The sequence below is a fragment of the Aplysia californica genome, unplaced genomic scaffold (assembly GCF_000002075.1).
Source record: "Aplysia californica isolate F4 #8 unplaced genomic scaffold, AplCal3.0 scaffold00071, whole genome shotgun sequence".
NCBI lineage: Eukaryota > Metazoa > Mollusca > Gastropoda > Aplysiida > Aplysiidae > Aplysia > Aplysia californica.
Genome location: NW_004797341.1, coordinates 535,376 through 562,903, shown reverse-complemented (window position 1 = coordinate 562,903; position 27,528 = coordinate 535,376). Strand labels below are relative to the sequence as shown.

The window sequence follows — 27,528 nt, the reverse complement described above, 5'->3', positions numbered from 1 at the left end:
GTATGACCCCCATTAGCGTTGATGACAGCAATGCATTGGGGCTGAATAGAGTGGATCAAGCGATTGATTTGGCAGCTGGGGACCTGCACCCACTCCTGAAGAATAGCAGCACCCAGTTGTGCAGCTGTCTTGGGTCTGGGCTAGAGTTGGTTGAGATGCCTCTGAAGGACGTCCCAAAGGTGTTCTATTGGGTTCACATCTGGTGATCAGGGTGGGTGAGGCATGGTGGGTATGTTGTTCTGCACCAGGAACTGCTGGGTAGCACATGCTGTATGAGGCTGGGCGTTATCCTGCTGAAAGAGGTGGTTTTGATGTCCCTGAAAAAAATGGAGCAAAGTGGAGCTGCAGTACTTGGTTTATGTAGTGCTGTGACGTCACTCCGTTGCCACGTCCAGGTCCTAAATTTTGGAAGATTATGGGGCCCAGTCTTTGATTGATACCGATTGTGCCCCATATCATCACGCTTTGACCTCCCCTTGGATCTCTCTCCCAGATGTTCTCGTCAGAGTAGTGTTGTCCGGGGTGGCGCCAAATTCGGACCCCTCTATTGTCAGGATCGATGCAGAAGCTACTCTCGTCATTGAAGATCACACGCTGTTGTTGAAAACGCCAGTTTACGTGGTTCTGAGCCCACTGGAGATGAGTTCATCGATGATAGACGTTCAGGGGTGTTCTCTGCTCCGGAAGCCGACACCGAGCCCCCTGGCCACAAGTCGGTGGCGTATGGTGCGGTCACTCAAGGCTCTACCATGCGTTCCTATGGTCTTCTGGGCTGTCTCGGAGGCAGACAGCCGTGGATCTTGGCGACGCCGAGGCACGACGAAGCGGTCTTGGGCTGGGCAGCTGTTGTCAGTCAAGGTCTTCTGCGTCTTTTGAGATCTCTGGTGGAGTTGGTTGCCTGGAATCTGTTTTGCAGGCGGTAGATAAGATAGTGCTGGCACGCACTCCCAGGACTGTTGCCACCTGCTGAGGGCTCCCGCCGGCTTGCAGACATCCAATAGCTCTTCCTCAATTTTCCGCAGATAATCTTGGCATCTTGATAGTCGTACTCTGTAACACTCAATCAACCATTTTAGGGCAGAGAATTTATAGGCCAGACCAACTTAACATGTGAGCAAAAATTCACGATTCAATTCACGTTTTGATTGCGTACTAGTACTACAGTAGTCTCCGCCTAAGATCCCACCGCTTACGATCCCGGTTCGCTTAAGATCCCGCTGTTTTAAGAAAACAGAATTTTTACTATACAAAAGTCACTCCTAAGATCCCGCTCTGATTCACTCTGAAGGTCTACATTCGGCTAAGATCCCGCATTTCAGATAATAATTTGCGGAACAAAAACGCGGGCGGGACAGCCGATCAAGCAAGAGTGAAAAGTTGAGATCAATAAACTGTCCGTCGCGTCAAAGATCAGCCATTATCGTGAATGTGATCACATACACGTTGTAAAACTGGATGAAGCGATACAATGTTTGCCCCCGACGGGATCACACCGCGGTGTAAACTGACCGACGCGTTTGTTTTCCCCACGCATCGCACTCACACCTGAGCTTTCCCCCTAAACTTACATCACTCGCTGGGTGGGTAGGGCCTCCATGTTCGTTCCAGGTGGGATCACATCGAACCATGAACTCTTCCCTGACCATTGCAGTAGGCGTTGATTGCAGCAGTTGTCTCTACGCCCGAATTTGCTAGACAGACTGAATTTTAATGGTGTGTTCACGACGTAATGGTGTGTAACGACAAAGGCGTTTGGGGAAGGGGGGGGGGGGGATTCGGTCAGAGATGGAAAGCTTTAAATTTTCGACAGGTAAAGGGGAGGGGCAACTGAATAAGCGTAGATCTTGAGACTCAGGATAATAAGTGAAAATGGCACGCCTCATGGCACTATGCACTGTGCACTGTGATAGGCCATCAGGGATAACCACTCTTTGCTCGCCATACGTCATAAACCCGCAAGGGGTCACGTCAGTTCACTTTAAGGTGGAGGGAGACCATTTTACTGATTGTAAGCCTTAACATGAGTCCCCATAGATTCTTCCCTGGTATCGTCGGTTAAGATCCCGGTTCGCCTAAGATCCCGCATTTCTTTGCTCCCGAGCACCGGGATCTTAGGCGGAGACTACTGTATTGGGGGGTTGCTTTGTTGTATTGTATGATGCATAAACAGCCAATGGGCGTGTTGTGTTTTTTAAATGGAGCCAATCCAATAACAAGAACGCATTGTAAATAGAGACAAATGAAAACAACTCACGAAAATACTCAGTTTTGTTTTCTACACACTGTGTTACTTTTTTGTGCTATTTATGCCCGTCAGTATATTTATGGGTCCAGAGAATTTCAATCGTTTCTTTCTGATGGTTCAGATTATAGAGATCTTTCATAACCCGCCATTTGGAACACTTCTCCAGTGTTTGTTTTCCTCTCTGCGCATGAGATTCTGAATACTGTATTCTCCTTAAAAATTTTCTATCAATAAAATTTGTCCCTGGTGGTTCAGAGTGTGTAGAGTTAAAAAAAATGAATACATAATTATATCACCCTATTGGGTTTTCATTTTAAGAATAAAGATTTATATTATTTATAATCAAGAGTAGAATTGATGTGATAGACTGTCCTATCAACCTTGCTGCATGGTGCTGTTGTTGTTCATGTTTTTAAAATTGTACTCGGACTCTTGACTCCCCTTAAGGGGTACGTTCCCACACTCCCCTCTTCCTTACTCATTCTAAAATGCTCTTTAAATGTTTTAACATTTTGTTGCTGTCATCTCCCCAACATTTCTTCAGTTGTTTTTTGTATATTTTCAGTGGTGGAAAGATCAAGGTGGAAAAGTTTTGGGAACTGGTTCAAACTCTGTAAATGGTCACAGTGAATGCCTTTCCATTCATGAGTGCAGGATCCACTCACCCACCCTGATTATACTAGGCATGTACCTGTAACTTCTTTTGATTGTTCTTGCAAATTAGAAATTTTCTTTTCTCCGTTGACTGTGTCAAACTACTAGACAACGAGGAGACAGTATTTGGGTCAGAAGATAGAGGTGCACTTTAAGTTTTTATTAGTCCACTCTGAAATTTTTACTTAACCCTATCCGTACGCCCTGGTCTCATTTTGTACCCCCGGAATTGTGTTCTTCACATTTTAGAATACTTCCAGTACGAAGATCTCTTTGAAACTTTCAGTATTTCTCTAAAAATCATTTTGACAGACTTCTATGCAAAGCGTACGGATCGGATTAACGAGTAAATTTCCTGTTTGAAAATGGTGGCACAGAGTTCCCCACGTCGTATGGATACGATAGTTAAACATGACGTACAGATGGGTTAAGCAAAAGGTAGCTTCCTTAACACCATCAAATGCAGTTTTTCCACCCTGTTTACGTTGCTGCCAAATTTTCCTTTCTGTGATTATTATTTGATTATTAACACATTACACCCTAAGGGTCTGGACGGGAAGTCTATTCCCAAATCCTAAGCAAGGGGAAGGAACCCACCTCCCTTGAATACAAGCATTTAGAAAAACACATTTGAAAAATACTGAACAAATTCCAAAAATCTCGGGGGGGGGGGGGGGGGGGGGGGGAATTAGAAAGAGAAATGAATATAGTTTCAGAAAAAATATAACTTTATATGTACAAATTGTTGGAAATGTTCTAACTTTAGTTAAATCGGGGTGTCCGTCCCGTCACTTTTACTCTCAGCCTCAGGATCGGGCTCAAGATTTAAATTCTACATCTGATTAATCAGAATCGCCCCAAACTTTTGCTACGATGTTTTTATTGATATTTTATTCATCTGATTTCTCATTTACTTGGTATTGCTCTCTAATCCATCGGTATTTCCTTTTTCAAACAATTGTGTCACTTTTCAACAAGCCGAGTCACTTTCGAAGTGTCGTAAACGTGATCACACTTCGATCGGCTCTAAAACTGAAACTACTGGCCCGGAAAATTTAGTTTTGGTATCAAACAGAAGAAGAAACATTTTGCAATAACTATGTAAAACAAAATCTTGGCCCTAGAGTCTTGTTATGGAGAGACTTTGTTTTCTAAAGACGCTCGGTCGGAGCGGGAGATTCCGGGCGAGTTAGTGTGGAACATGTAAGGAAATTCCGCGAGCGAGTTAGGGTGGAGTATGTAAGGAAATTCCACGGTCGAGTTAGGGTGGAGCATCTAAGGAAATTCCGCAGGCGAGTTAGGGTGTAATGTGTTCAAGATGCGAATTGATTGAAATGACCCAAAATGATCTAAATTGTGTCGATAGGGGCGTAAAAACACCTAGCGTACATTCAAAGTAAAGACACTTGTACTTGTTCAATGTATTGCTATTGACATTGGCAGGGTTCTGTTTTTGTGTCATCAGGCAATGAAGGCTCCGGGATAAGTGACGACCTGGTCCGACAGTGTGACCAGATGCTGAGTATATCCCAGTCCTCGCAGGCCGGAGGGGTTGAGTCTCTCAACGTGTCTGTGGCAGCAGGTAAGTCTGTGACTATGATGCATCTTAAATGAAGATTAAGGTTGACCTACTCTAATCGTTTTGCATTTACAGTGCCGAATGCGCCCGCGCTGGTGACCCCCGCTCATCCCTATAGCGCCCGCCACGGGGGTGTTTGTTTCATTGCCACAGGAGGCTTCTACTTTTACTTTCAATTGAAGTTTCACTTACCTATCTTTATAGAGGAAGAGTTCCGGTTTACTGAGGTATTTTTTTTGTTTCGCTAGCACATAGTCACTTTCTGAGCAGGAACAAAAGTCGGAGCTAATTTTCAATTGTAAACACGGCACTTTCAACTCAGCTCTGCTCAGCAATGGACAAAGTTTTGAGTTTGTTTCGCGAAGTCACTGGCTCTATTTACGATGGTGATCTGAATGGACTGGATGTAAATATGCTAGGGGCTACAGGTATTCAAAATGCTTTTTCAAATGACAAGTATTCGACGTAGACTTAAATATAGTGATGGAGAACGATGACAATGATGGAGAGGAAGAGGAGACTGAGAATGTCAACACCGGCGGCGACACTACAAACACGGGCAACAACACCACACAAAACCCTGATGACTGGATACCACTGCCTCCAACTTTTCCAGCAAAACCTGTCGAAGTGAGGCCATATGTAGACGCTGATATTCAGGGCCCCCAACACGACCTGCCATTCAATGCCCCACCTCATGATTTTTTTTCTTTGTTCTTCCCCGAGTCTTTGTTCGAACGCTTTTTTCACAAAACTAATCGGTATGCAAAGCAGCAGCAAGAGCAATAAAGGAAGAAGGAGGTACTACAAACTGAAATTTCAAAGTCCTCTGATTTCATAGTTAACTGCACCACCTTATAGAATGTATTATTTTTAGCATTTTGATACCAAATTTATACCTATAGCTTCATTTTTAACAAAGTTATGAACATCTGAAGTTGCAGAAAAATGCTATATTTTTTAAATTGCGAAATGTCTGCACTTTGAGATGTCACAACATTCTTACATTTGAGTGGACATGCACAAAAACTTGTAAACACACACCCATGCACATAGAAAACAAGCCCAATTTTTTTCAGGGCTATCAAATAACCAGAAGATGGAAATTTATTGACGTAAACATGGCTTTTTGACCAAAATGGCAAGAAATACAACGGGAGGTGAAAATTGCCACTCGCGACCACCGGCTTATCGGCTGCGCGCCGGGCCGCGCTGATGGGAACGAGAAAGAATTTATGCGAAACGGGGGTGATGGAGCCCTGCTTGCGAGCCGATGGGGAGCGTCCGGTATTTATTTGCGTATAATGGCTGTGTTATTCTTGAAGAATAATGAATGGACTTTCTGCCGATACATTTCCGTAATCAATACGATCACTGGTTCCATAAAAAAAACTGCATCGAAAGTTTTCAAATGCAAATCTCTTCTATTAATTCTTTAACTCATTCGCTACGTATTATTTTCAGCTTGTGGACGAATTCTTTTTGGGAGGGCGAAATGAGATGATGACTAGTGCGCAGTTCACAGGTCTTTGGGGCCATAAATTCAAAAAATATCAACATATTATATACCAACATTTTCAGTATGGTTTGTAGAATACATCTGCATTATTTATTTGCGTATTTTTCAACTTTGGTTCCTGTAAGAGGCGATTATGCAACACAATTGTGATTGGATGCGGATAAAATTGGAAAATAAAAAATTTATAATCTCAGGTGAAACTAAAAAAATATGTTTGCACCTAGTCAAATGATACCTCAAAATAACCATAACTGTATATAGAATAGGAAAATATTGAAAAAAGTGCAGTTATTTACATACATTCCATTATATTTGTACATTTGGATCATAACATCCGATATTGAAAAAAATATAATTTTTAAAATAATTTTGAAAAAAGGATCACAAACAGAAAAAAATACAGATAACTTATATGAAATTATTCAGAATTGCATTTAGAATAAGGGAGTGCTTATTTGGGCCACATATGGCCTAAATAAGGTAAGGGAGGGGGGTTTAGCTTATTTAGGCCACACATGCTCAAACTACCAGGGGACACCCTTTTAAGGCAACTGAGTTCGTTCCACTTTCATAATGGTGCACCTTTCTCATTTAGTACAGTTTTGTCTCAGTGTACAACTTATATATATCATAATGAATATTGTAAGAACAAAGCACGATACGCAAAGTTTTGCTCAATCTCAATGGTTTGAATGAGGGCCAGATTTTTCCTTCATGGAGGGGCAAAATCTAGGCTACCATTTTGGCACACTTTGGTCAAGTAAAAAGGTCAAATCCTCCGAATGGACTTCCGGGTCAAATTTGGGGTTTAAAAAAGTGTGTACACAACGTGGCTGAGTCAAAGTTACACTATCTTTGCCTGGGTGGCACTCTCTCGTACTGTCTCGTAGTAGTACATCTCTCGTACTGTCTAGTAGTAGTAGCCTACATGTAGATGTAGTAGTAGTAGTAGCAAAGATCGAGAAGAATCTTTGGTAGTAGATTCTATCTAGTAGGCAGTTTAGTGAACGTGCACGCGGCAGGGCGAATCGGCCTCGATAAGCCCCGTAGACCTTTGTGATCGGCCACGAAGCCTTGTGTTTTGATGGGTCTAAACAACTTAGTGTTAATCGCACTGCCACATCCGACAGGCCTTTATCTTTTTAAAAGGAAAAGAAATGGTCATCAAAATGGTTGAATTTGCGTGAAAATCGATTCGGTAGAACTGTAACTATTAAAATTTGCTTCTGAAAACAAGTTACAAGGCCATTTTTATAACTCGATGAGATAAAAACTACTGGCTGTATTATTCTGTATAAATTATGAAACTTCAGGACGTATTATTATTTTCCAACATCTTTTGCCGCCTTAGCTGTAGAGGTTGAAGTTTTCACAACACTAATAGATCTAGTAATAGGGCTTTCCGTAAAAAATGCATAGATCTACAAAAGCCGAACCACCGAATCGACCGGTCAGCGACCCGGGCACCCCGCTCTCCCCTGCACACTGTGATAACATGTTGCTTCGGTATAATTATTCAACTATTAAAACGTGCTGCTATGGCAATTGGGATGTACTGACTGACAAAGCGATTCACAGTTTTGTTTTTATTTTACCATATATTTGACTTTAATAGTGCAGGTGATAGCTAGATCTAGATCTAGATTCCCTGTCTAGAATCAGTAGTAGCAGACAAATGTTAGAAGCAGCCAGAGAGCCTACAACTGCTAGATCTAGATCTAACTCATTGCTATGCCTTTGGGCTTTGGAATTGAAATAAAACGAATTGCACAGTTCTAGTTCTAGTTAATTTTAGATTCAGCAGCTATCTGTATTTCCAGAATTAATAATAACAAATTTCACCATAACAATCACTTTTACTTTTATTAGAATAATTAGATCAACTTTTTTTCTAAAATCTGTTTTGCGCAAACTTAAGACTTTCTCTACGTGTAGAGCACAGAATTTACATTGTGAGGCTCTGCTCAGTCTTTTATTTTTAAGTATATACTTAATAAAATGCGTATAGATATAGATCTATATACTCATTTTATGTTATTTTCTGGATATTGTTAAAAACGGGGTCTACCTAGCAAAATACTAGGTTTTAGGACAGGTGGACCCCGGGGTCACCGTAGTGAAATACATGTAAGTAGATTTATTTAAAGATTAGTAGACCCCGGGGTCACCGTAGTGAAATAAGTAGGTTTAATTTTAAAAGGATTGGTGGACCCCGGAGTCACCATAGCCGTAGAGGAATAAGAAGGTTTAATTAAGAATTGGTGGACCCCCGGGACACCGTGATTAAACCTACTTATTTTACTACGGTGACCGCATGGTCCACCTATTCTAAAACCTAACTAGTATTAAATTTCGTTAGGTAGACCCTGGGGTCCACCTTAAACCTAAACCTTCCTATTTCACTACGTTGACTCCTGGGTCCACCAATCCTTAAAATTAAACCTAGATCTACATGTACTTATTTCACTACGTTGACCCCAGGGTCCACCAAACCTTAATTAAACCTAGATCTACTTATAATTTCACTACGTTGACCCAGGGGTCCACCAATCCTTATTAATTTAAACCTAGATCTACTTATAATTTCACTACATTGACCACGGGCTCCGCCAGTCTTACTATAAAATAAACTGAGATCTACTTATTTCACTATGTTGACCCCGGGGTCCACCGATCCTTAGTCAAACCTAGATCTACTTATTTCACTACGCTGATTCCAGGGTTCACATCCTAAAACAGCATTTTGTTAGGTAGACCCCGCGGTCCACCTATCTTTTTGGGGCTAGATAGACCCCGTGGTCCGCCTATCCACTTCCTTGATAATAACTGGAAAACATGCCAGTTGTCATGAATAGTGAAGAAAAATGTGAAAAAAAAAGATAACGAGGTAGACGATAATTTGTCAAAAAAATTGCAAGTGCAAGTGAAAATCATAAGATAATTTTGTTATTTTCTGGTGATCTTTTCACGGTTTATAAAATGTTCCAGTGGGCTTACTACTAGATCTATGTCTCTGAAAAACATTTTGCTTGATTTTATTAGCTTTTTTCATGTACTTGAAAGCATAGAATAAAATAGTTTCACACAAATGTATGCACAATACCTTAAAAAAGAAAGATAAGGTCATTGTTGTTGTTGTTTTTTTAACGGAATCCGTTTTACGTTGAAAAAAGCGCTAAAAACAAGTTTAAATTTTTTAAAGAATGCCCATAATATTAGGAATCCGAAATTACTACCTTGATCTAGTTTGCTGACTCTTTAATAACCATGAGCTGTTAAGAAAAAAAGAGAATGATGATTTGTCTAAATATGACCATTAGTATTAGCATTAGTAAGATATTGCCCATTTTGTCCAATTATCCTTGCAGGTTTTAATCACCCTGTACTGCACCTCAATAAGCACAAAAAGAATATTTCTGTGACTTTGTATAAAGGTGTTTTGTAGTTGAGTTCTATGTAAAATTCTCAACAAAATAATGTACATTTGGACCGTACAACTGAGATAGACACTCATGCACACAATAACATTCACACATTACACACATACAAACACACTACTACATTTACTCTCTCTCTCTCTAGATCTCTCTCTCTCTCTCTCTCTCACCACAACCACACACAAAACAAACACATACACACACACACACACACAACTCTTACACTTGGTCCACTTATTTAGAATCATCCTCTATTTTGAAATAATCCCCCGCACTAAATAAAAAGATCAGTAGAATCTCGACCTTCCGAATCCATGGTTAGTTCAAGAAATCTACCATATGATGTGGCCTAAATAAGGTAAGGGAGGGGGGTTTAGCTTATTTGGGCCACAGTGTGGCCTAAATAAGGTAAGGGAAGGGGGTTTAGCTTATTTAGGCCACACTGTGGCCCAAATAAGGTCACCCTTAGAATAAACCTATACATGTCCTGAGTGGTACTTTTTGATTAATTTCACCCAAAAGTAGTGATTTTGGGGAGAAAAAATATTTTGACTATTTAGATCTAGGCCTAAATCTAGCACTAAAAAAATATTGATTTCTCAATTACAGTGCACCGGCAATTTGCGTCCAATAGTATCAATATTATAAAGAAGAGTCCTACACTTCTTTAGTGAGCAAAATAATGATACATTTTGTTGTTTAAAATTACTAAGACTGGTGTCTGGGCTATAATTTGGGCCTCGCGATAAACAAAGTCGAATAAACTACGAAATCATGTTTCAAAACTGAATCAAAACTTCCGATTTTCGGTGGAAACACTTGACCTGGAAGTCAACTTTATATTATGACCTTTATTTTAACATGGATATGTGAATTGGAATAGAAACCAAGCTAAAATTGAACGTCGGTTCTCGAGCCGCCGGGGGCGGCTTAGCGTACTGACGGCACTTGAACCGCACCGCCCCCCACGGCTCGGCGTAGCGAATGATTTAAGGACTGTCTTTAGAAATGTATCACCGGAAAGAGCGTTTTCTAACTGAAATATCGATGAATCAGATTGTATTAGTATTACCTGTATTACCTGTCCTGGGCAACAACGTCATTGCCGACCGGACAGGTCCATAAGTGCTCAGTTCCCCCCAGCACCAAAGCCCGCAAGGTATCCATACTGATTGTTCTGGTGGCTGTCTGATTACGGCGACATCTTTCCTTTCCAGATAATCATTCCTTTCTTCCTTCTCCCCTCTCTATCCCCATTTCCCGCATCCTAATGATTGCGTGGTGTTCTGCTGTCTCCCTGTCTTCTTCATCCCGCAACTTTTTCTCTAGGGTCTTCAACACTTCTTTGTCAAATTTCACCTCACCATCAACCACCGCACTGCCTGCCAGCCTGCCAGCCTCCTCATTGCCTTTCACTCCAGAGTGCCCAGGACAGAATATCCACGTGATGGCTCTCAGTGATGAGTGTTGTATTGTGTTCATCCATTCACTGTGAAGCACCCCTTCTCAACCCTTCGCAAGATGCTCTGGGAGTCTGTGACAATAATGAGATGGGTAGTTCTTGGTCTTGTATTATGAAGCCATCCAAGCGCTCTTGTTACGGCCTCAATCTCCATTTTCATGCTTGAAGTTGTTCTTTCTATGGCCCCTAACATGCCATGAACCTTTTTGTTCCCACTGTACCCCATCCACTTCTCTCACTCCTCCTGACTGATCCATCCGTATAGATCACAGGGTCCTCTGGCTTGGAATGCTCCTCAATTAACTGTTGTATATCATTGTCGTTAGTGACAGCAGCACATTCCTGTCTTTCAAGACCCATAAAATATCTCCATTTGGGAATAGTGTCTTTTGAATGCGGTGTGGTGAGCCAGATTTCCTTAAAGCAAGTTTTTTTTTGGTCTTCTCAACCTGGTCCAATATTGCTTACTGCTGTATAAATTAGGAGACCAGCCTCCATGACTAATCTGTAAATTACCCCTCCATAAGTAAGGAATTGAAATACAGTCAGAACCTGTTGTAAAACTACTGTTTACTTTCCTTGCCAACATTGAAACTGGCAGTAGAGCAGGGCTGGTGGTATAACGAAGTTTCAGTGTTCTCTGATAAATATGGACTGCCATCTTGACTTGTGGTTGAGTGGTAGAGACTATAGACTAGAGACAAACTCTGTCCAGTCTTGCCTCATTTAGATCTGTCTTACAAGATTGTGGTGTGCACCGGAATACCAAGTAGTAACCAATCACTTGTACAGCTCTAGTAGAACTTTATGCAGATTCAAATTTAATATTTATGGTGTACCTTTGGCCACAACTTTGTTGGTGGTGTAATGGGGGCAAATGTTATGTTTATATACCGGTACAGACATCCTTTTTGGTACATTGGCGAAACCTGGTGGTATAGCCTACCACTAACAGGATTTGAGTTACACTATATTACTATGTTATTATGACAATACCTAGGATCGTTGTCTCAAAGTTATGCAGTATTGCAATAAACTATGAAAACTCTCACTTTGACTTTATTCCTCATAGTTTGCAATCAAACAGTTTCTTTGTTTTGTCTCTTTTTCAGGAATTATATTACACTGGCTGCAGTACTCCTCGGGAAATGTTACGTGAGGCTTTGATGCTGAACAAACGCTCCATGAACCTACAGTTACAGACTGATGTCCTTCATTACCTGATATACCACATCCTGACGGCATCTGACAAATCACCCTCCGCGGCGGTGCTACTAACTGAAGTGTCTTTAGGCCATTCCCAAAAGGGGGACTTTCATTCTTGAGTTCTTATGGCTGATTCATCAACGTCATGCTCATAACTGTGCCTGAACAGCAACTTTTCCCTTCCTAATCCTTTCTATCGTCATTTTTCCTCTACTTCTTTTGTATGTTTGTCACTCTCTTGTGACCAGCTATTTCCGAGGTGCTTAGTTCTGTCCCCGTAGGATTATGCGATTGTGCGGCTGCATTTTTTCGCTTAATTCTGCAACAATTGCATAATTTTGGATTCCTCAATTTTTTCCCTCCTTTTTTTCACATAACAATTAACGCCTTGCCATGCGACTAAAGGGAAGTAATCACTGTAATATAAATATGTGACAATGTGACAATCTGGTTATTTCCCTTGTTAGAAGATCTTGGTTATGGGTTGGGATTTTGTTCCTCGAGCATGTTCAATTTTTCAATCCATCAAAAGTTGTTTGTTTCATGTTTGACAGGTGTCCCTGGTTTTAGTAATGTGCCAACATCAGAGGTCCAGATGTCCTTTTTTTTCTTACATTTTTCTTTCCTGTATAGAGATCTAGATCTACAGCTGAAAGTTACAGAGATTATATTTTTTGGCTGTTTTATTTTACTGATGTGTGTTGTTTTCTTTCCAAATAAATACACAACAAATTACTGATACTGATATGTTCTGTTTTCAATTTTTCTGTACACAAAACATGAAAATTCTTGTTGAAAAAGTGCAAAACATGTAGCTCTCTCTCTCTCCAACCACCTGCATTGCAATATTTTAAAAAGCAAGCTATGCAGTGGACTTGGGTCCATACAGTTGAACTTTGATGTGGCATGGGCCCTTCTGACTAGAAAAAATACAGTGGATTCCGCCTAAAGTGAATTCTGAGGTCCCAATTGAAACACTATTTGTTTAAGTAAAAGAAAATAATGGATAAAATGAACCGGTTTCACGAGGAAATCGGATTAAGTGAACACACAAAAGCGAAGATCCGACCGACCGTGTCACTGTCGCCATGCTGCGAGTGAAAATAAAATTCTTTGCTTCAATCAGAATGAAAGAGCTCTAGTTTTGGCTCGCCTGCTGTGTTGTCCCCCCACCCCACCTCCACCCTAGCCCCTCCACCGTGCATAGCGACTGTTTCTAGTCCTCCACCCTACCAAAATGGTTAACACATTACACCCTAAGGGTCGGGACGGGAAGTCCATTCCTAGATTCTAAGCAAGGGGGAGGAACCCACTCCCCGTGAATACAAGCATTCAAAAAAACGCATTTTAAAAATACAAAACAAATTCCAAAAATCCTGAAAAAATAAGTTTAAAAGTTTCAGAAAAACTCTGTGTATGGGCATACTGTTGGAAATATTCTAACTTTATTTCAGTCACGGTGTCCGACCCGTCGCTCTCACTCTCAGCCTTGCGGTCGGGCCCTAGGTCTAAATTCTACATCTGATCAATCTAAATAGCCCCAAACTCTTGCTACGTTTTCATGAAAATCTGATTCATCTGATTCTTCATAAGCTTGTTTTAGCCCAATTACATCGTTATTTCCTTTTTCAAACTCAATTGTGTTGCTTTTCAACAATTTGAGACACTTTGAGAGTGTTGGAAACGCGACCACACTTCGATCGGCTCTTATTCTAAAACTACTATTACTGGCCGGAAAAATTTCGTTTCGGTATCAAAAGGAAGAAGAAACATTTTGCAATAACTATGCAAATCAAAATCTCTTCCCTGGAGTCTCGTCAAGATGAGACTTCGTTTCTAAAAACGCTAGGTCGGCGCGGGCGGTTCCTGGCGAGTTACGGTGGAATGAGTAAGGAAATTCTCTGGGGATCCAGGGTATAATGTGTTAAACTGAACCTCGGATAAAGTAAACACTTTTTTCCGGTCCCAGAGTTCACTTTAACACATTACACCCTAAAGGTCTGGACGGGAAGTCCATTGTTAGATCCTAAGCAAGGGGAAAGAACCCACCTCCCGTGAATACAAGCCTTTGAAAACATTTTAAAAATATTAAACAAATTCCAAAAATCCTGAAAAAATAAAAGTTAAAATGAAAAACGAATGTAGTTTCAGAAAAACATAACCATGTAAGGACAAACTGTTGGAAATGTACTAACTTTAGTTCAATCGGAGCGTCCGACCCGACACTCTCAGTCTCGCGGTCGGGCCCTTGACCTAAATTCTAGATTTTCTACGTCTGATCAATCTGAATTGACCCAAACTCTTGCTACATTTTCATCAAAATCTGATTTATCATATGCTTGTTTTTGCTCAAATTCACCGTTATTTCCTTCCTCGAATTTAATTATGTCGCTTTTCAACAAGTCGAGACACCTTCGAAGTGTCTGTAACGCGATCACACTTCGATGAGCTCTATTCTATACGTTCTTATACTTATACTCTGATTGTCTAGGCTCTAATAATAAAACTACTGGCCCGAAATATTTCGTTTCGGTATCAAACGAAAGAAGAAACTTTTTGCAATAATTATGCAAATCTAAATCTCGGCCCCAGAGTCTCGTCAAGGTGAGACTTTGTTTCTAAAGACACTAGGTCAGCAGGCGAGTCAGGGACTGCCCAGGGAGTTGGGGATGTAACGTGTTAAGCGGACTCCACTGTATACTGTATAATCTCTTGAGTTATGGTAGGCCAATTTGTGGGAAGCCATTCAGAAATATAGGTTGAATGTACCATAGAATCTGGCTGGGGGCTCTCATGGTCTAGAAGTTACGGTGTTCGCCTCCCATTTAATGTCCGGGGTTCGAAACCTGACACTTACAGAAAATTTTCTTCTTTCACCTCCTTTCCTGTTCTCTAACAATGTTCTGTTATCTTCTTTCTTCTCCGCTTTCTGCCTCCACCTCAGGGATCCTGATTCTTTCTGCAGCCTTTCAACTTCTGCTGCTACTCCTCAGCTCCCTTCTCTTACTGCTATCTTTCAGCCACAAACCTGATCTTACGAATAGGTAAGATCTTACAGTAGGTAAGATCTAACACTTGTCACTCAGCTTTCTCGGATAAGGGCGAAAAATCTCGCAGGTCCTGTGAGCAAGAAGTGCATGTTTTAAAGATCCTTTGGTGGCCCTAAAATTATGGTAGGCTTCAGCCACCACCTGGGCAAAATTCAAAATTAATTCCTACCAAACTGTTCAATGTGTCCAGAGCATATTTATACGACTTTCTGCAGTTGTGAGTGCCATAAAACACTTGCCAAAACAAACAGAATCTGACAGAAAAAAATTCACCTTCAGTTCACAATTGACCAGGGTAAGCGATTATTTATCCAAGAACCACCTTACAACATTACCACAAAGGTGGGGGCATTCATGACTTGTATTTCAATGCAAATTTGATTTCAAGTGACTTAAAGTGCAGCACTGACTGCAAAATTTAAACGACAGATCCAACAATGATGGAAGGCGTTCCTGGGGCATAGAGCTGGGTAAGCCTGCTCAAGTCTCTGCCTTTTTTTCAACCTGATCTTTTCAATGTTACTTCACAGTACATTAACGTAAACAAGTCAAGCCCAATTGGATGACTGGAGACAAAAACAACAACATAGAAAACAAAACCATGAGAGTTTCATTAATTTAATTTCATCTTACACACCCAAGTACAATTAAAAGAAAAAAAAAAAAAATGAAATGTGACTAATATAATATACCTGTTGGACTATTGTCAAGAAAACCAAAATAGGGAAAGAATGTCAAAACGTAGAGCTCCCCAGACAGATGGGGAGAACGGGACAAAATAACATATTGTTCTTTTCTCAAAAGTGTGCTTATCATGTCTTTCCCAACCAATTTCCAAGTGAAAAGGTAATCCGCGAAAAGTCCAACCCATCCTAGGGTGAAGTAACCGACTGTCTATAACCCCGATGACAAAACGTCAAGATTTGACTGACTCGCTAAGGAAAAAAATATAATTTAAAAGTAATGACCCGTGCGCATACAAGCTGAATTGGGCACAGAAAAAAAAGTATCTCAACCCTTTGAGAAAGAGAGACTCGGGCTGACGTACCAGTTACCAAGCGCAAACACTCGACAAAAAAATAACGGATGTCAGATACTAGGCCTCTAGTAATTCCTGTCCCTGTCTCTGTCTCTGTTTTGGTTGTTGCGGTTCTGACGGTTGCGGCCACCTGAGGATGAGACACAAAAAAAAAGATACAAGGACGTTACTCATCTATGAGATTCACTTTTGGTTACGTTTTCTTTAGTTATTGTTTGTGTGAAGCGTCTAGAGCCAAGCTACCAAGGAGTGGGTGCAATAGAAGTGATCTTTATTATTGTTATTACTGTGGCAATATTGCCTTGCAAGACTGCTCATCATGCCCATTGAACATTCCTGTGAATTTTGAAAATTTACCCCATGAATGTTAACCGGACTTCACTACAATGCTCACAACAATTAAGTATTACATTTAGTACGTCTATAAAAATGAAGACACTGCTACGTTTCGAAACAAAAAATGTCTTGGCCCATTTTGTCCCAGACGGGCTGGTTTGGGGATAGGGTCTCAGTCGCCGGTGTACCGGTGGCTAGGGACACTGGCAAACCCGTGGCCAAGGCTCAAAGGGTTATGGTTGAATGACTTACCCCACTGCTGCTGCTGGTTTTGATTCTGATAGTTGTCCCGTTGGTCTGAAATGAAGAGAAAAACATCCGGGTGTTACATAAACTGAAATTTAAAACATAAATGATTCATCCTATGTTCAAATAAAATAAAAATCAGAGCCTTACCCAGTAACTTAACAAAACTACATGACCAATATAGTCAAAGTCAAAGAGAAATAATATATACAGTGGGTGTCACTTTCATTCAACGAGGTTGCCGGGACCGGCTTGTCGTCCTTGTTGGATCCGACCTCTCGTTGAACGAGACTAAGGCCAAAAAAAAGAGAGGAGACAAGTTATTATACTATACGATGTACCAATACCAGTAATTAAAACAGTCGTTCTCCACGGATGACAAAAATCTCAAACAGCATCAGTGTGCGCGTGTATGAGCGAGGCACACTAGATCAAGCAATACAATGTGTTAGGAATGGAGGATGGGCCTTGTGTTTCGCGTGAGATGGAGAGAAAAAAGAAAAATTCTTCGTTTTGGGGACTGCTGATTGCTTTTATTTGGTTCTCGCGACCTCGTTGAAAGCGACTTTGGTCTGTTTGCAACCTCGTTGGAGCTGACATTCATTTACAAAGATATATAGAGGCCAAATCGGGAATTAAGGATTGCCTCCTTGGAGCCGACTTCTCGTTGAATGTGACACCCACTGTAAAATTATATATATATATATATATATATATATATACACACACACACACACACACACACACACACACACAGGAACAAAAATAAATAAATTTTAAAAAATAAATACAAAGACTAGCTGGTTGCACACTCATACTACCCACCAACCCACATTTCATGATGTTAAATAAACACAAATCTATCGCAAATTATAAATAATGCAAATAAATGGCATACAGGTACAAAATCGTACAAAAAATCGTGATTGAAAACCACACATCCCATGCGATCATGCCATTGTGATGTTAACTAGAAGCCAGAAGGGTTAGTCTGTTAGCACACATGTTCAAAGTTAACGGTCAGTTCATAGAAAAGTTGGCATTAGTCATCATCATCGTAATGACGTACAAGATCTGAAGCACACATCGGCAATCATGGCACACCATCCATCTTTGCTCAGATGCTCTCAAAATACCAATATCATCCAGGTCTTTCCCGGTACCCCATCTGTCCCACGTCTTCACCATGAGACATATTTTGGTCTATCGCTGCCTTGTTTGCCTTCTATTTTTCTAGTCAGAGCAAGAGGTTCTAGTTCAAGGCCCTTACGTCGATAGAAAGGAGCCAGACACTGCATTTATTTTGTTTGTTCCATATTTAAATTATTGTTCAGATTAGCCAGCGGCCCACATGGGCTTCTTTCAGTACCACCTTATTTTATCTCTTTTCCTTCCATGAAATTCTCAAGTCTTGCAAGAAACCATTTCTGTTATTCCTATCTTAATTATCTCTAACATCTTTGGTAATTATCCAGCAATCACATCCATACAGATATCTATATATATGGTCGATTTTAAAGACAAGCGGGCCAACCCAGATTTCGGGGGTTTCCAGAAATTTTGACCTACACCAAAAGTGGGCATTGCCCTACCTATAAAAGAAGTTTGGTTTCATCGGTGTGTACATTTGTTTGATTAGAGAAAACTCTCCTTGTCTTTTAAAGAAACTGAACAAGGGTCCAAGAACAGCATTTTTCGGGATAGCCCGCTTGTGCTTAAAAGCGACCATATTTATGTTCCATCTAGATCACTAAGATCAGGCGATCAGTATCTTTTAAGAGTTCCTAGAAAAGGGGGTAAAAAATTAGCTGAAAGATCGTTCGCCCACCTTGCTCCATCAGTTTGGAACTCTCTTCCCCAACCCTTGAGATATACAACATCTGAGTCTAAATTTTAAAAATCTTTCATTTAATGACATCCTTTTTATGTCAGTAGATTCATGTTCAATACAATGTAATGTAAATGTCTATGTATCCATTTATGTATTTTGTGAATTGCAGTGTATATATTATTTTATGCTCATTTCGTAACGATGTGTAAGCGGGTGCGTGTGATAAGCAAGTACATGTGTGTATGCGTGTGTGTGTGTATTTGGCATACATGTGTGCACATGTGTGCGTGTTATGTGTTCGTGAGTGTGTATGCGTGTGTTTGTGTGTGTGTATGTGTATATGTGTGTGTGTTTGAGTGTGTGGATTTGTGTTTGTGTGTGTGTGTGTGTGTGCGTGCAGCGTGCATGAATATTGTTCGTACATGCATTCATGTAAAGCGCCTAGAGCTGTGTTTACACGGGAATGGGCGCTATAGAAATGATCTTCATTATTATTATATATACAAAGGTTGACCAAAATACTCTTTAGAAACTTTTATTTAGGTTATCATTATACATGCCATTTCTATTTTTCAGGATTAAACTCATTTATTGAAATTGCCTTTAGCTATTGCAATACTCCTTCAATTTCTAAGTTCAGTGAAACATTAGCATTAGTAGCAGGCTCAACATTGGGCCATTACTGCAAGCTGGTGAGTTCTAAGACACAATACAGCTAGACGTGTCCACAAGAAAGAAAACAAGAACTGTTGCCACTTGGCTGATAACCATGGATACGTTGTAAAGAGCAGCTACAAAAATGTTTGACAGGGAAGTAAGTAGAGTAAGAGTGGGCTCTTCTGTCCGGATCATTCCACAAGTGTACTTAGTCCTTGACAAAGGAGAACAAACAATTTATTTGTAAATTCAAAAACATTACCCAGGAAACAAGAGAAACAAATATTTAAGTTTTCAAAGCACTTTTTCTCTCTCCAAGAATATAATTTAACCAGTTTACTTTAAAACACCATTTTTGTCTCTTGATCAATCACATGATACTGGATCGATAATAACATAAAATTTGATTGATACAAAGCACTACTAACCAGCAGGAGAACACCAAACATTTCTGAATTAAGACAGTCTTATCGCTAAGCAAATTAAGTCAGCCAAAAATTTAAATCAGTTCCAGTTGGACTTTCTGTTAATCACAAAGACAACACACACAAAACGACTTAATGTTTATCACAGAGACAACACAAAAAAGAGAATAAAAAAGGGACAGAGAGACACGTGACCAAGCCAGCAAATTGCAGACCTGCCAATACAGCTCTGTCTGGACCCACCTTATACAGGACCAGCAGGAATTACTTATCCTTCTTGCAATAGCAATGACATGTTGTTATACAGACCACTCAGCCCCTTTTAACATAGCAACAGGAACGCAGTGGGATTTATTTCCAGAGAAAAACCAGCCTGTGCACAGCAGTTATACATAAATGCAGTAACTACATTATCTTAGCCGACAGCACCAAAACTAAGTGGGGAAACAAAAGCCTTGGACGAGTTCTGTCTGAGATGAGGGTGGGAGTTATTTCCAGATGGCACTTAGTGGGGGTGATAATATTTTGACAAATTAAATCAGTCATAAAAGTAACACCAAGAAAACAAAAGCTACAACAACACTGAGAAATCTTTTGAAATAGAAATTATTTGTTGACCCTAAAGTCCTAAAGCTTGACATATTGAGTAGAACGTTATTAGTTTTTAGCAAGAGTTTTATGGCACTTAAAACTGAACCGGTTAACAAATTGTTTGAATTACAAAGGATTCTCAATTTTTAAAAACGGTTAGCTTTCTGGGAGTCAATTTTCTGATTTAATTTGTCAGAAACGAGTAGAGCATTGTCATTAACAAAATAGCCTTTTTCATGCTCACCTATATATATTTATATTAGAGAGAGGTTAAACAGAGGTTTTTAATACAACAACGCACAAGAATATTCGAGGGCTGCCAAGTAAACTATGGTAGGTCATGTTCGTCAAATTTTACAGAAGAGACAAAAAATGGATTTTCTTACATTGTTTTGGGCGGATAAACTTTATTTTCTAAGGGAACCTAATGTCTGTCATGGCATTCGTAGGTTGTCTCTCCCGTAAAATTTGAAAAACATGACGTACCATAGTTCACTTGGCGGCCCTCGAATATAACATGCCAAAGTCCTTTAAATGCTAGGGGGGACTGGGCATTGAAAAAAGTAGTTATTTGTTTTGAACGTAGAGCCCTGTAAAATCCACATCTACCATGTACTTTCACAACACAAAATGTTATGCTGGTGCAGCTAGACACACATTGACACAGCAATATAAAATAAAAGCATCTTGTCATCACACCCTGTACGAACGACAAGCTTGTTTTTTTGTTTTTTTAATGGAATCAGAAAATTAATTGAGAAGGTTAAGCAGATCATAAAGGAAAAATGACACCTTTTTTCTTCCAGAACAACACAACAGATAAAAATAGAAAAGGGGTATCTTTACCATATCCTGTGGCAAGGGCAATAGCAAATAAAAGATGTTAAAAAAAGGTGTTTGAGTGCAAAAAGTAGGGGGGGGGGGGGGGGGGCAAACAAATAGCAAAATGGGAAGAAGTGAAATATTGAATAAGACAAACCCAGGAAAATATGGGGGGAAGAAAAAAAAAATTCAACTCTCAGAAGAAACTGACACTGTGCCCTACACCACAATGGCTTTAAGACTTGAACAGTCCTCTTATTTTCCTCTCCAACCATTGGGAAGCATAAAACGAACATCTTACCAAGTTAAAAATGTTGCTCTGCACAAAGCATGCACCAGTATGTTAAGGGGAACACCAAATACATCATAACCAATGCTACTGCTAAACAAAACAGCATCAGACTTTCGCAGTAAGGCATTGCTTATATCTCTGCAATCTGAGAAAAGTTATCACACACCTTGGGCTTTCAGTCACAAACCAAGACAAAATAAAGGTTATAATATTCTACAGGTTGGCACAAAAAAAACCCAAAACCCCTCTATTCCTCAGAAGAACTAACACAATCTAAAGCTAGTAATAAAACTGACATGAAAAACGTCTTTGAAAAGTCATACTGATACATATATCCCTTCAATCATGGATTTACACTGGCCGTTTTCAAGGTTATTAAGACAATTGAGGGTTTAATATCTTTATTACGCTCTGTACAAGAAGTCAACGCATAAAATCAAACTCCTACCTAACTGTTCTCTTCCCCTGCTCACAATTTATTATATTCATATTATATATATTAAAAAAAAACCCACTTTAGAAATGGAGATCGAGTACAGTGGTATCTTTTTCTTTTTAAAAAAAGAGAGAAGACCAAATGCATATTGTGAATTACAAATTTTAAAAAACAACTGAAATAAATTAATATGAATGAAAAAATGGAAGCCTCATTTGATTCTCACACACAACAGAAAATGGAAAAAGAAAAGAAGAGAAAATCTCTCTCCAGCGAGCCAAATGGTGAAAAAGAACGTACTGTTTTTGTTGAAGAAGAAGTTCCCTTGCTTGATCTCCAAGATCCTCTCATTGTTGTCCACCAGAGAGCCCACCTTGTCCGACAGCTGCAGGGCCAGGGACTGGAGGCGCGTGGGTTCCGTGCGGTGCATCATCACGATCTGGGTCGGCTCGTCCAGGGAAGCCTGGAGCAACAAGGAAGGGAGAGGGCACAAGTAGAAAATACTTCAGCGTCCCTCTAAAACAATCCCCCCCCCCCCCCTCAAGCCCATCCTTTCAGCACAGCTGGACCTGCTCTAATGACCACCTGTCTAAGTGACCACTTCCCATTTGCCAATATATATATATATATATATATATATATATATATAATAACACTACAACACTACCCAAGATGTCCACCTGAGTAAGACAACCACTGTTCACCTCAACAATGGGTAACCATCTTGGACAATTTCTACTGTAATTGAAATAATCCACTTTTGCAGCTAGGCTCATTCAGCTTCTTCAGCAGGATGGACACATACAACTAGGAAAAAACAAAGACATTGCTGAATTTGAGCTGCAATTCTCAAAACTGTCAGCTGAAGTAAGGAAAAATCTGCCGGAGGTCTCCAGGGACAGTGGGGTTTCAGAGGGGAAAGCCCCCGAAGAATTTGAAATTGAGTACTTTTAGAGGGTTGAAAATGGCATTTGGGAGCCTGTTTGGAGAGATTGCCAACAACCCATACTACCTATTTTTTCACCAAGATTTTGTCTTGTTTGATTTCTTCACACCTATCTTTCCATAGCTGGCAATGTTTAAAAGTAGGTTCCCCCTCCATTGCTACTGTAATTCAATTAATTTGTCATCGCACCATTGATAGAAGGCAAACCTGGGTATAATGAATAGATATGTACCTTCGCAATACAGTTACCCAGCGTATACCCTAAATTTTCCTCAATTTTCACGTCTGAATGCCGCATGTCACAACCTCGGAACACCACCTTGAATTAGTCTTGATTTTATAGTTTTAGCACAAATTTCTTTCATCGCGACCCGTATCACGTTCCCATGCCATAGAATCTTCGCACTGATAATTGATCTAGATAATAAATTTGCGAAAAAGTTTCTTTCAGACACTAATTTTCTAAGATCACAAGTCAATTTACTTGATCAACGCGCAGATTTTCCAGCCTCTGCAACAATTCAAAGATAGACAGACAGAATGAAGGAATGATAAAAAGGAGGAAAGTGGCACGAAAGTTCGCCAGATTTTGATCAATCTGCAGGTAAAAAATGTACTGTCGACCAACCTGCAATGAATGCACGGGGCATAGAGGCTTAATTGCCGATGGCAGGAATTGCGCAATCTGGCAGGTTTCTATACCGTAACTAACTATTGCTGAGAGAATTACCGTAAATATCAGTAACTTATACTACCCAAGACGATACGAAGGCGAGTACGGATCTTTTGCTACAGGATTTCGGAAGTCGTACGCTGTCGCAGATTTTTACAGAGGGAGTTGATAATGATGGAGGAACAAGTACGGAACTGGCAGAAATGACGGATTTCCGTAAAAGTACGGAACAGTGGAAGCACTGAACTCTTTTTTTTTACGACAGTGGCTTTAGAAATCTTCATATTTAAGCTTCCCGGCACAATTTTTAACACATTACACCCTAACTCGCCCAGGAATTCCCTTACGCACTCCACCCTGACTCGCCCACGCCAACCTAGCGTCTTTAGAAACGAAGTCTCGCCTTAACGAGACTCTGGGGCCGAGATTTCGATTTGCATAGTTATTGCAAAAAGTTTCTTCTTTCGTTTGATAATGAAACGAAATTTTTCGGGCCAGTAGTTTTAGTATTAGAGCTGATCAAAGCGCAATCGCGTTACCGACACTTCGAAAGTGTTTCGACTTGTTGAAAAGCGAAACAATTGAGTTCGAAAATGGAAAAAAACGATGGATTTTTAGCAAAAACAAGCATATGACAAATGAGATGGCTCAGATTTTGATGAAAACGTAGTAGCAAGAGTTTAGGGCGATTCAGATTGATCAGACGTAGAAAATCTAGAATTTAGATCTAGGGCCCGACCGCGAGGCAGAGTGAGAGTGACGGGTCGGACACCCCGATTGAACTAAAGTTAGAACCTTTCCAACAGTTTGTGCATACATAAAGTTATATTTTTCTGAAACTACATTCAGTTTTCTTTTTAACTTTTATTTTTTAAAGGATTTTTGGAATTTGTTTAGTATTTTTTTAATGTGTTTTTTAAACGCTTGTATTCACGGGAGGTGGGTTCCTTCCCCTTTCTTAGGATCTAACAATGGACTTCCCGTCCAGACCGTTAGGGTGTAATGTGTTTAACTCCTACATCTATTTTAAAGGAACAAAGATGACAGCCAAAAGACCAAAACTTGCGTAAAAACCTGGAAATTAAATCGGATACTCTCTCAACAGCATTGGCAGCTGTGGTAAAATTCATTTTAAAAAAATAAAAAAATCTTGTGAAGTTGTCACCCATGAATGCAGGAATAACTGCCCCCCCCCCCCCCCCCCCCCCAAGGTCTCAACTCAGAATTCTAAAAAAGGAGGAACTTTGCGGGTGATCGCCACAGAACCCCATTTTCGCGAAACGCCTATAATTATTATACTGTCGAACCCTAGAATACTGAAATAAAAACAATCAATTTATCGAAGCAAGATAATTTCAAGTACGAGTCACTTACCAAATATTTACAATCTTGATTACAGAAAGTGGTGGCACCTGGGGTCTTGTGCGACTTATTTATATTTTCCCTTCATCATAGTCGCCTGTAGGCCTATATATAAACTATATAAATATGAATCTTGTTTTGAGCCTGAGAAAAGGCCTAGAACCAGAATATCGATTGTCATGATTCATATCATATATATAGACCTGCATGTGAGCCTCAACCAGATTGGCTGAAAATTTTGCGCACCCCCCCCCAAAAGCCTTTGTGGGTGTCATAAGGAAGGACATCCGAGTAACGAGCGACCACCCCAACAAACACAATAAAGAAGAGACCTAACCCTAACCCCAAAAAGAACCTACAACGGGCCTCATGTAAAAAGGCCAAAACAAGTCCTAAATGAAAATTTTTTTTATTATTAAAAAACCACACTCCAAAACAAACAAAGAGCATATAGATCTAATCTAGATTCTAGATCTAGATCTATATGGCTTACATCTACATTGCTATAGGGTTTGATACAATAACACAATAGAATTGGAATATGAATCCTCCATATAGATCTAGTAATCTAAATAAATCTAGATCTAGATCTAGTAGAACAAGTGAATAGGAATAGGCCTTGAACTAAAAATCCGCATCCAATTCCGAACAGAGGGACTCAGCTGAGTCTAGATTCTAGATCTAGATCTAAATAAATAAATAATTCATGCACCTGATGAAATGCTTATTTTTACCAATATTAATATTACAGCACAACCTATGATAGAGTTTGACACAATAGAATTGGAATATGAATCCTCCATTGAGGTCTATAATGATCTATATAAATCTAGATCGAGATCTAGATTCTATTAGAACAAGAGAGTTGGACTTGAATGAATCCACACGATCTGAACAATTGAATTAGTCAACAAACAAAATTCAAAATGGCCGCCCGAGCACGAAACTGAAAGTAGATAATTTAGGTTGTTGTCCTTTTTCGTATTCGCATTTCTACTTAGGTTCCGACAATTATGTCGGAAACGCCGACGTCGGCAGTCGACGGTGCGCGCGTCGGCGGTCGGCACGAAAACGAAAGTGCTGATGAAGCCGACGGGAGAAAAAGGGGCCGCTGGCAGTCGGCCAGACCTCGCACTACGCACATTGACTGATACAGGCGGGCCTAGCGATAGCATCGCCGGTTCGCGATTGTCGGATTTCAGACGATTGTCGGCAAACATGCAGGTCTATATATAGGCCTATATAATAAACGTGAAAGACAAAAATTAATGCTCAAACTCAAAGCAGAGTAGAATAGACCAAGAAGACCTATTCAGTGTGAGTGGTGTAAGAACTGTGGGAAGACAAGATGCAGTGACACTGAAAATCTGCGAATTTTGAACAGAAAGCTAAAATATAGAGATACAATTTACTGTCATCCATCCAATGAAACGCGAACACTTAGGCCCTTAAGTTCAATAATACACTTACAAGTTATGACGGTTCCCGATTTCACACAAGGCCTGCACCAACGCGCACTTTACTTTGCAGAGATTTGTAGTAGTAATCAAGATTATAGCCTAAACATTTAAAATTTGCTTCCAGTTTCAATGTCCTCTGGTGTTGCGTCCAGCACTCCCCCCCATCTCTGAGTGCATCTTTAAAAAAAATCAATAATCTCTCCCCATTCCAGAGTCCTGTACTTCGCAGCGCTCAAAACGTGTGCAGGTTCACTGACCGGTCACAATGGTGAGCCCGAAAAGACGCTTATATAACTTTCTTTTCTTCTTTGCATGGCGACACCACGTTTGTAATGCCGAACCTACATGTTACAATAAATGTTGCTGTGTCAGACTATTACTGACAAATTTCTGGGTGGTAACGAAAGTAGATCTTGATTTTCCAGTCGAGCCTCGGTGACACATACAATTCGGCTTGCAGCCATAGCTGCCTGTTCGCGTGAAACGTACTCTCAGACCGGGAAAAGACAAATTAATATCACAATCGTGACCTGCAGAAATGAACTTAAGACGTTATTGGATTTGGTTTTCAAATATTTCAGATCTTTTATGTACTTTCCCGGGTCTAAGCGATTTTTTTCGAATTCCCGGGTAATTACCGGGGCCTGGCAGTCACCCTGCTCCCAACAACCCTCTTTCTGATTGGCCCGCTGTCGTGGTAGTGGAGTTTAGTGGAGGAAATGGCCGTAGCGGAAATCCGCTAAATAGCGGAATAATGAGACCCATGCCAACTGTGAAATAAGTCTCACCATGAGCTCTTCATTGATGATCATCTTGCTGATGGTGGCGTGAGCTAGGGAGACCTCGATCTGGAACATGGATGCCAGGCTTTGCAGACTGAGTGAGTCGTAAAGGGAGGAGTAGCGGAACAGGTAGGTGCGCAGCGACTCTTCCTGGATCTTGGCGCTGATCATGTTGCGCACCTTGTCGGCTTGATAGAACAGGTCCCACACCTGGTCAAAGAATTGGAATAAATGATCACAAGGTTGTCGCGAGGGAGAGAGGTGAGATGGAGGGGGAAAATATAATATTAAGAAACACACAACAGAACCAAACCTTTGAAAAGGCAGGATAATGAATACAGAATAAACAGGACAGGAAACTTTTTAAAAAATAAAAAAATTCCACAACATCTGGCGAGAAAGTAAAAATGCAAAATCGTTAATATCAATAATAATGATAATAATAACAATTATAATGGGAAGCATCAATGTAGGGTAT

General features: G+C 40.2%; 2 protein-coding genes across 6 annotated transcripts in view; one reads left to right on the top strand and one right to left on the bottom strand.

The window, feature by feature from the left end:
• Positions 1 to 12,238, top strand: part of LOC101859772 (rRNA methyltransferase 1, mitochondrial) — a 30,567-nt gene extending 18,329 nt beyond the window's left edge. For all 4 annotated transcript variants that reach the window (XM_005093881.3, XM_013080019.2, XM_035968620.1 and 1 more), the window contains 3 exons: positions 2,811 to 2,928; positions 4,365 to 4,481; positions 12,009 to 12,238. In XM_005093881.3, coding sequence (XP_005093938.2) covers positions 2,811 to 2,928; positions 4,365 to 4,481; positions 12,009 to 12,055 — 282 coding nt within the window. In that variant the 3' untranslated portion in view covers positions 12,056 to 12,238. The remainder of the gene's footprint in view (positions 1 to 2,810; positions 2,929 to 4,364; positions 4,482 to 12,008) is intronic.
• Positions 12,239 to 15,754: 3,516 nt separating this feature from the next.
• The window catches only part of LOC101854153 (eukaryotic translation initiation factor 3 subunit C), a 35,022-nt gene continuing 23,248 nt past the window's right edge, over positions 15,755 to 27,528 (bottom strand). The window contains exons 20-24 of one of the 2 annotated variants that reach the window (XM_005093855.3): positions 27,057 to 27,260; positions 22,128 to 22,290; positions 21,124 to 21,129; positions 16,780 to 16,824; positions 15,755 to 16,321 (exon numbers count right to left, since the gene is read on the bottom strand). In XM_005093855.3, the coding sequence (XP_005093912.1) occupies positions 16,257 to 16,321; positions 16,780 to 16,824; positions 21,124 to 21,129; positions 22,128 to 22,290; positions 27,057 to 27,260 (483 nt within the window). In that variant the 3' untranslated portion in view covers positions 15,755 to 16,256. The remainder of the gene's footprint in view (positions 16,322 to 16,779; positions 16,825 to 21,123; positions 21,130 to 22,127; positions 22,291 to 27,056; positions 27,261 to 27,528) is intronic. The other variant, XM_005093856.3, reaches the window with a different exon arrangement.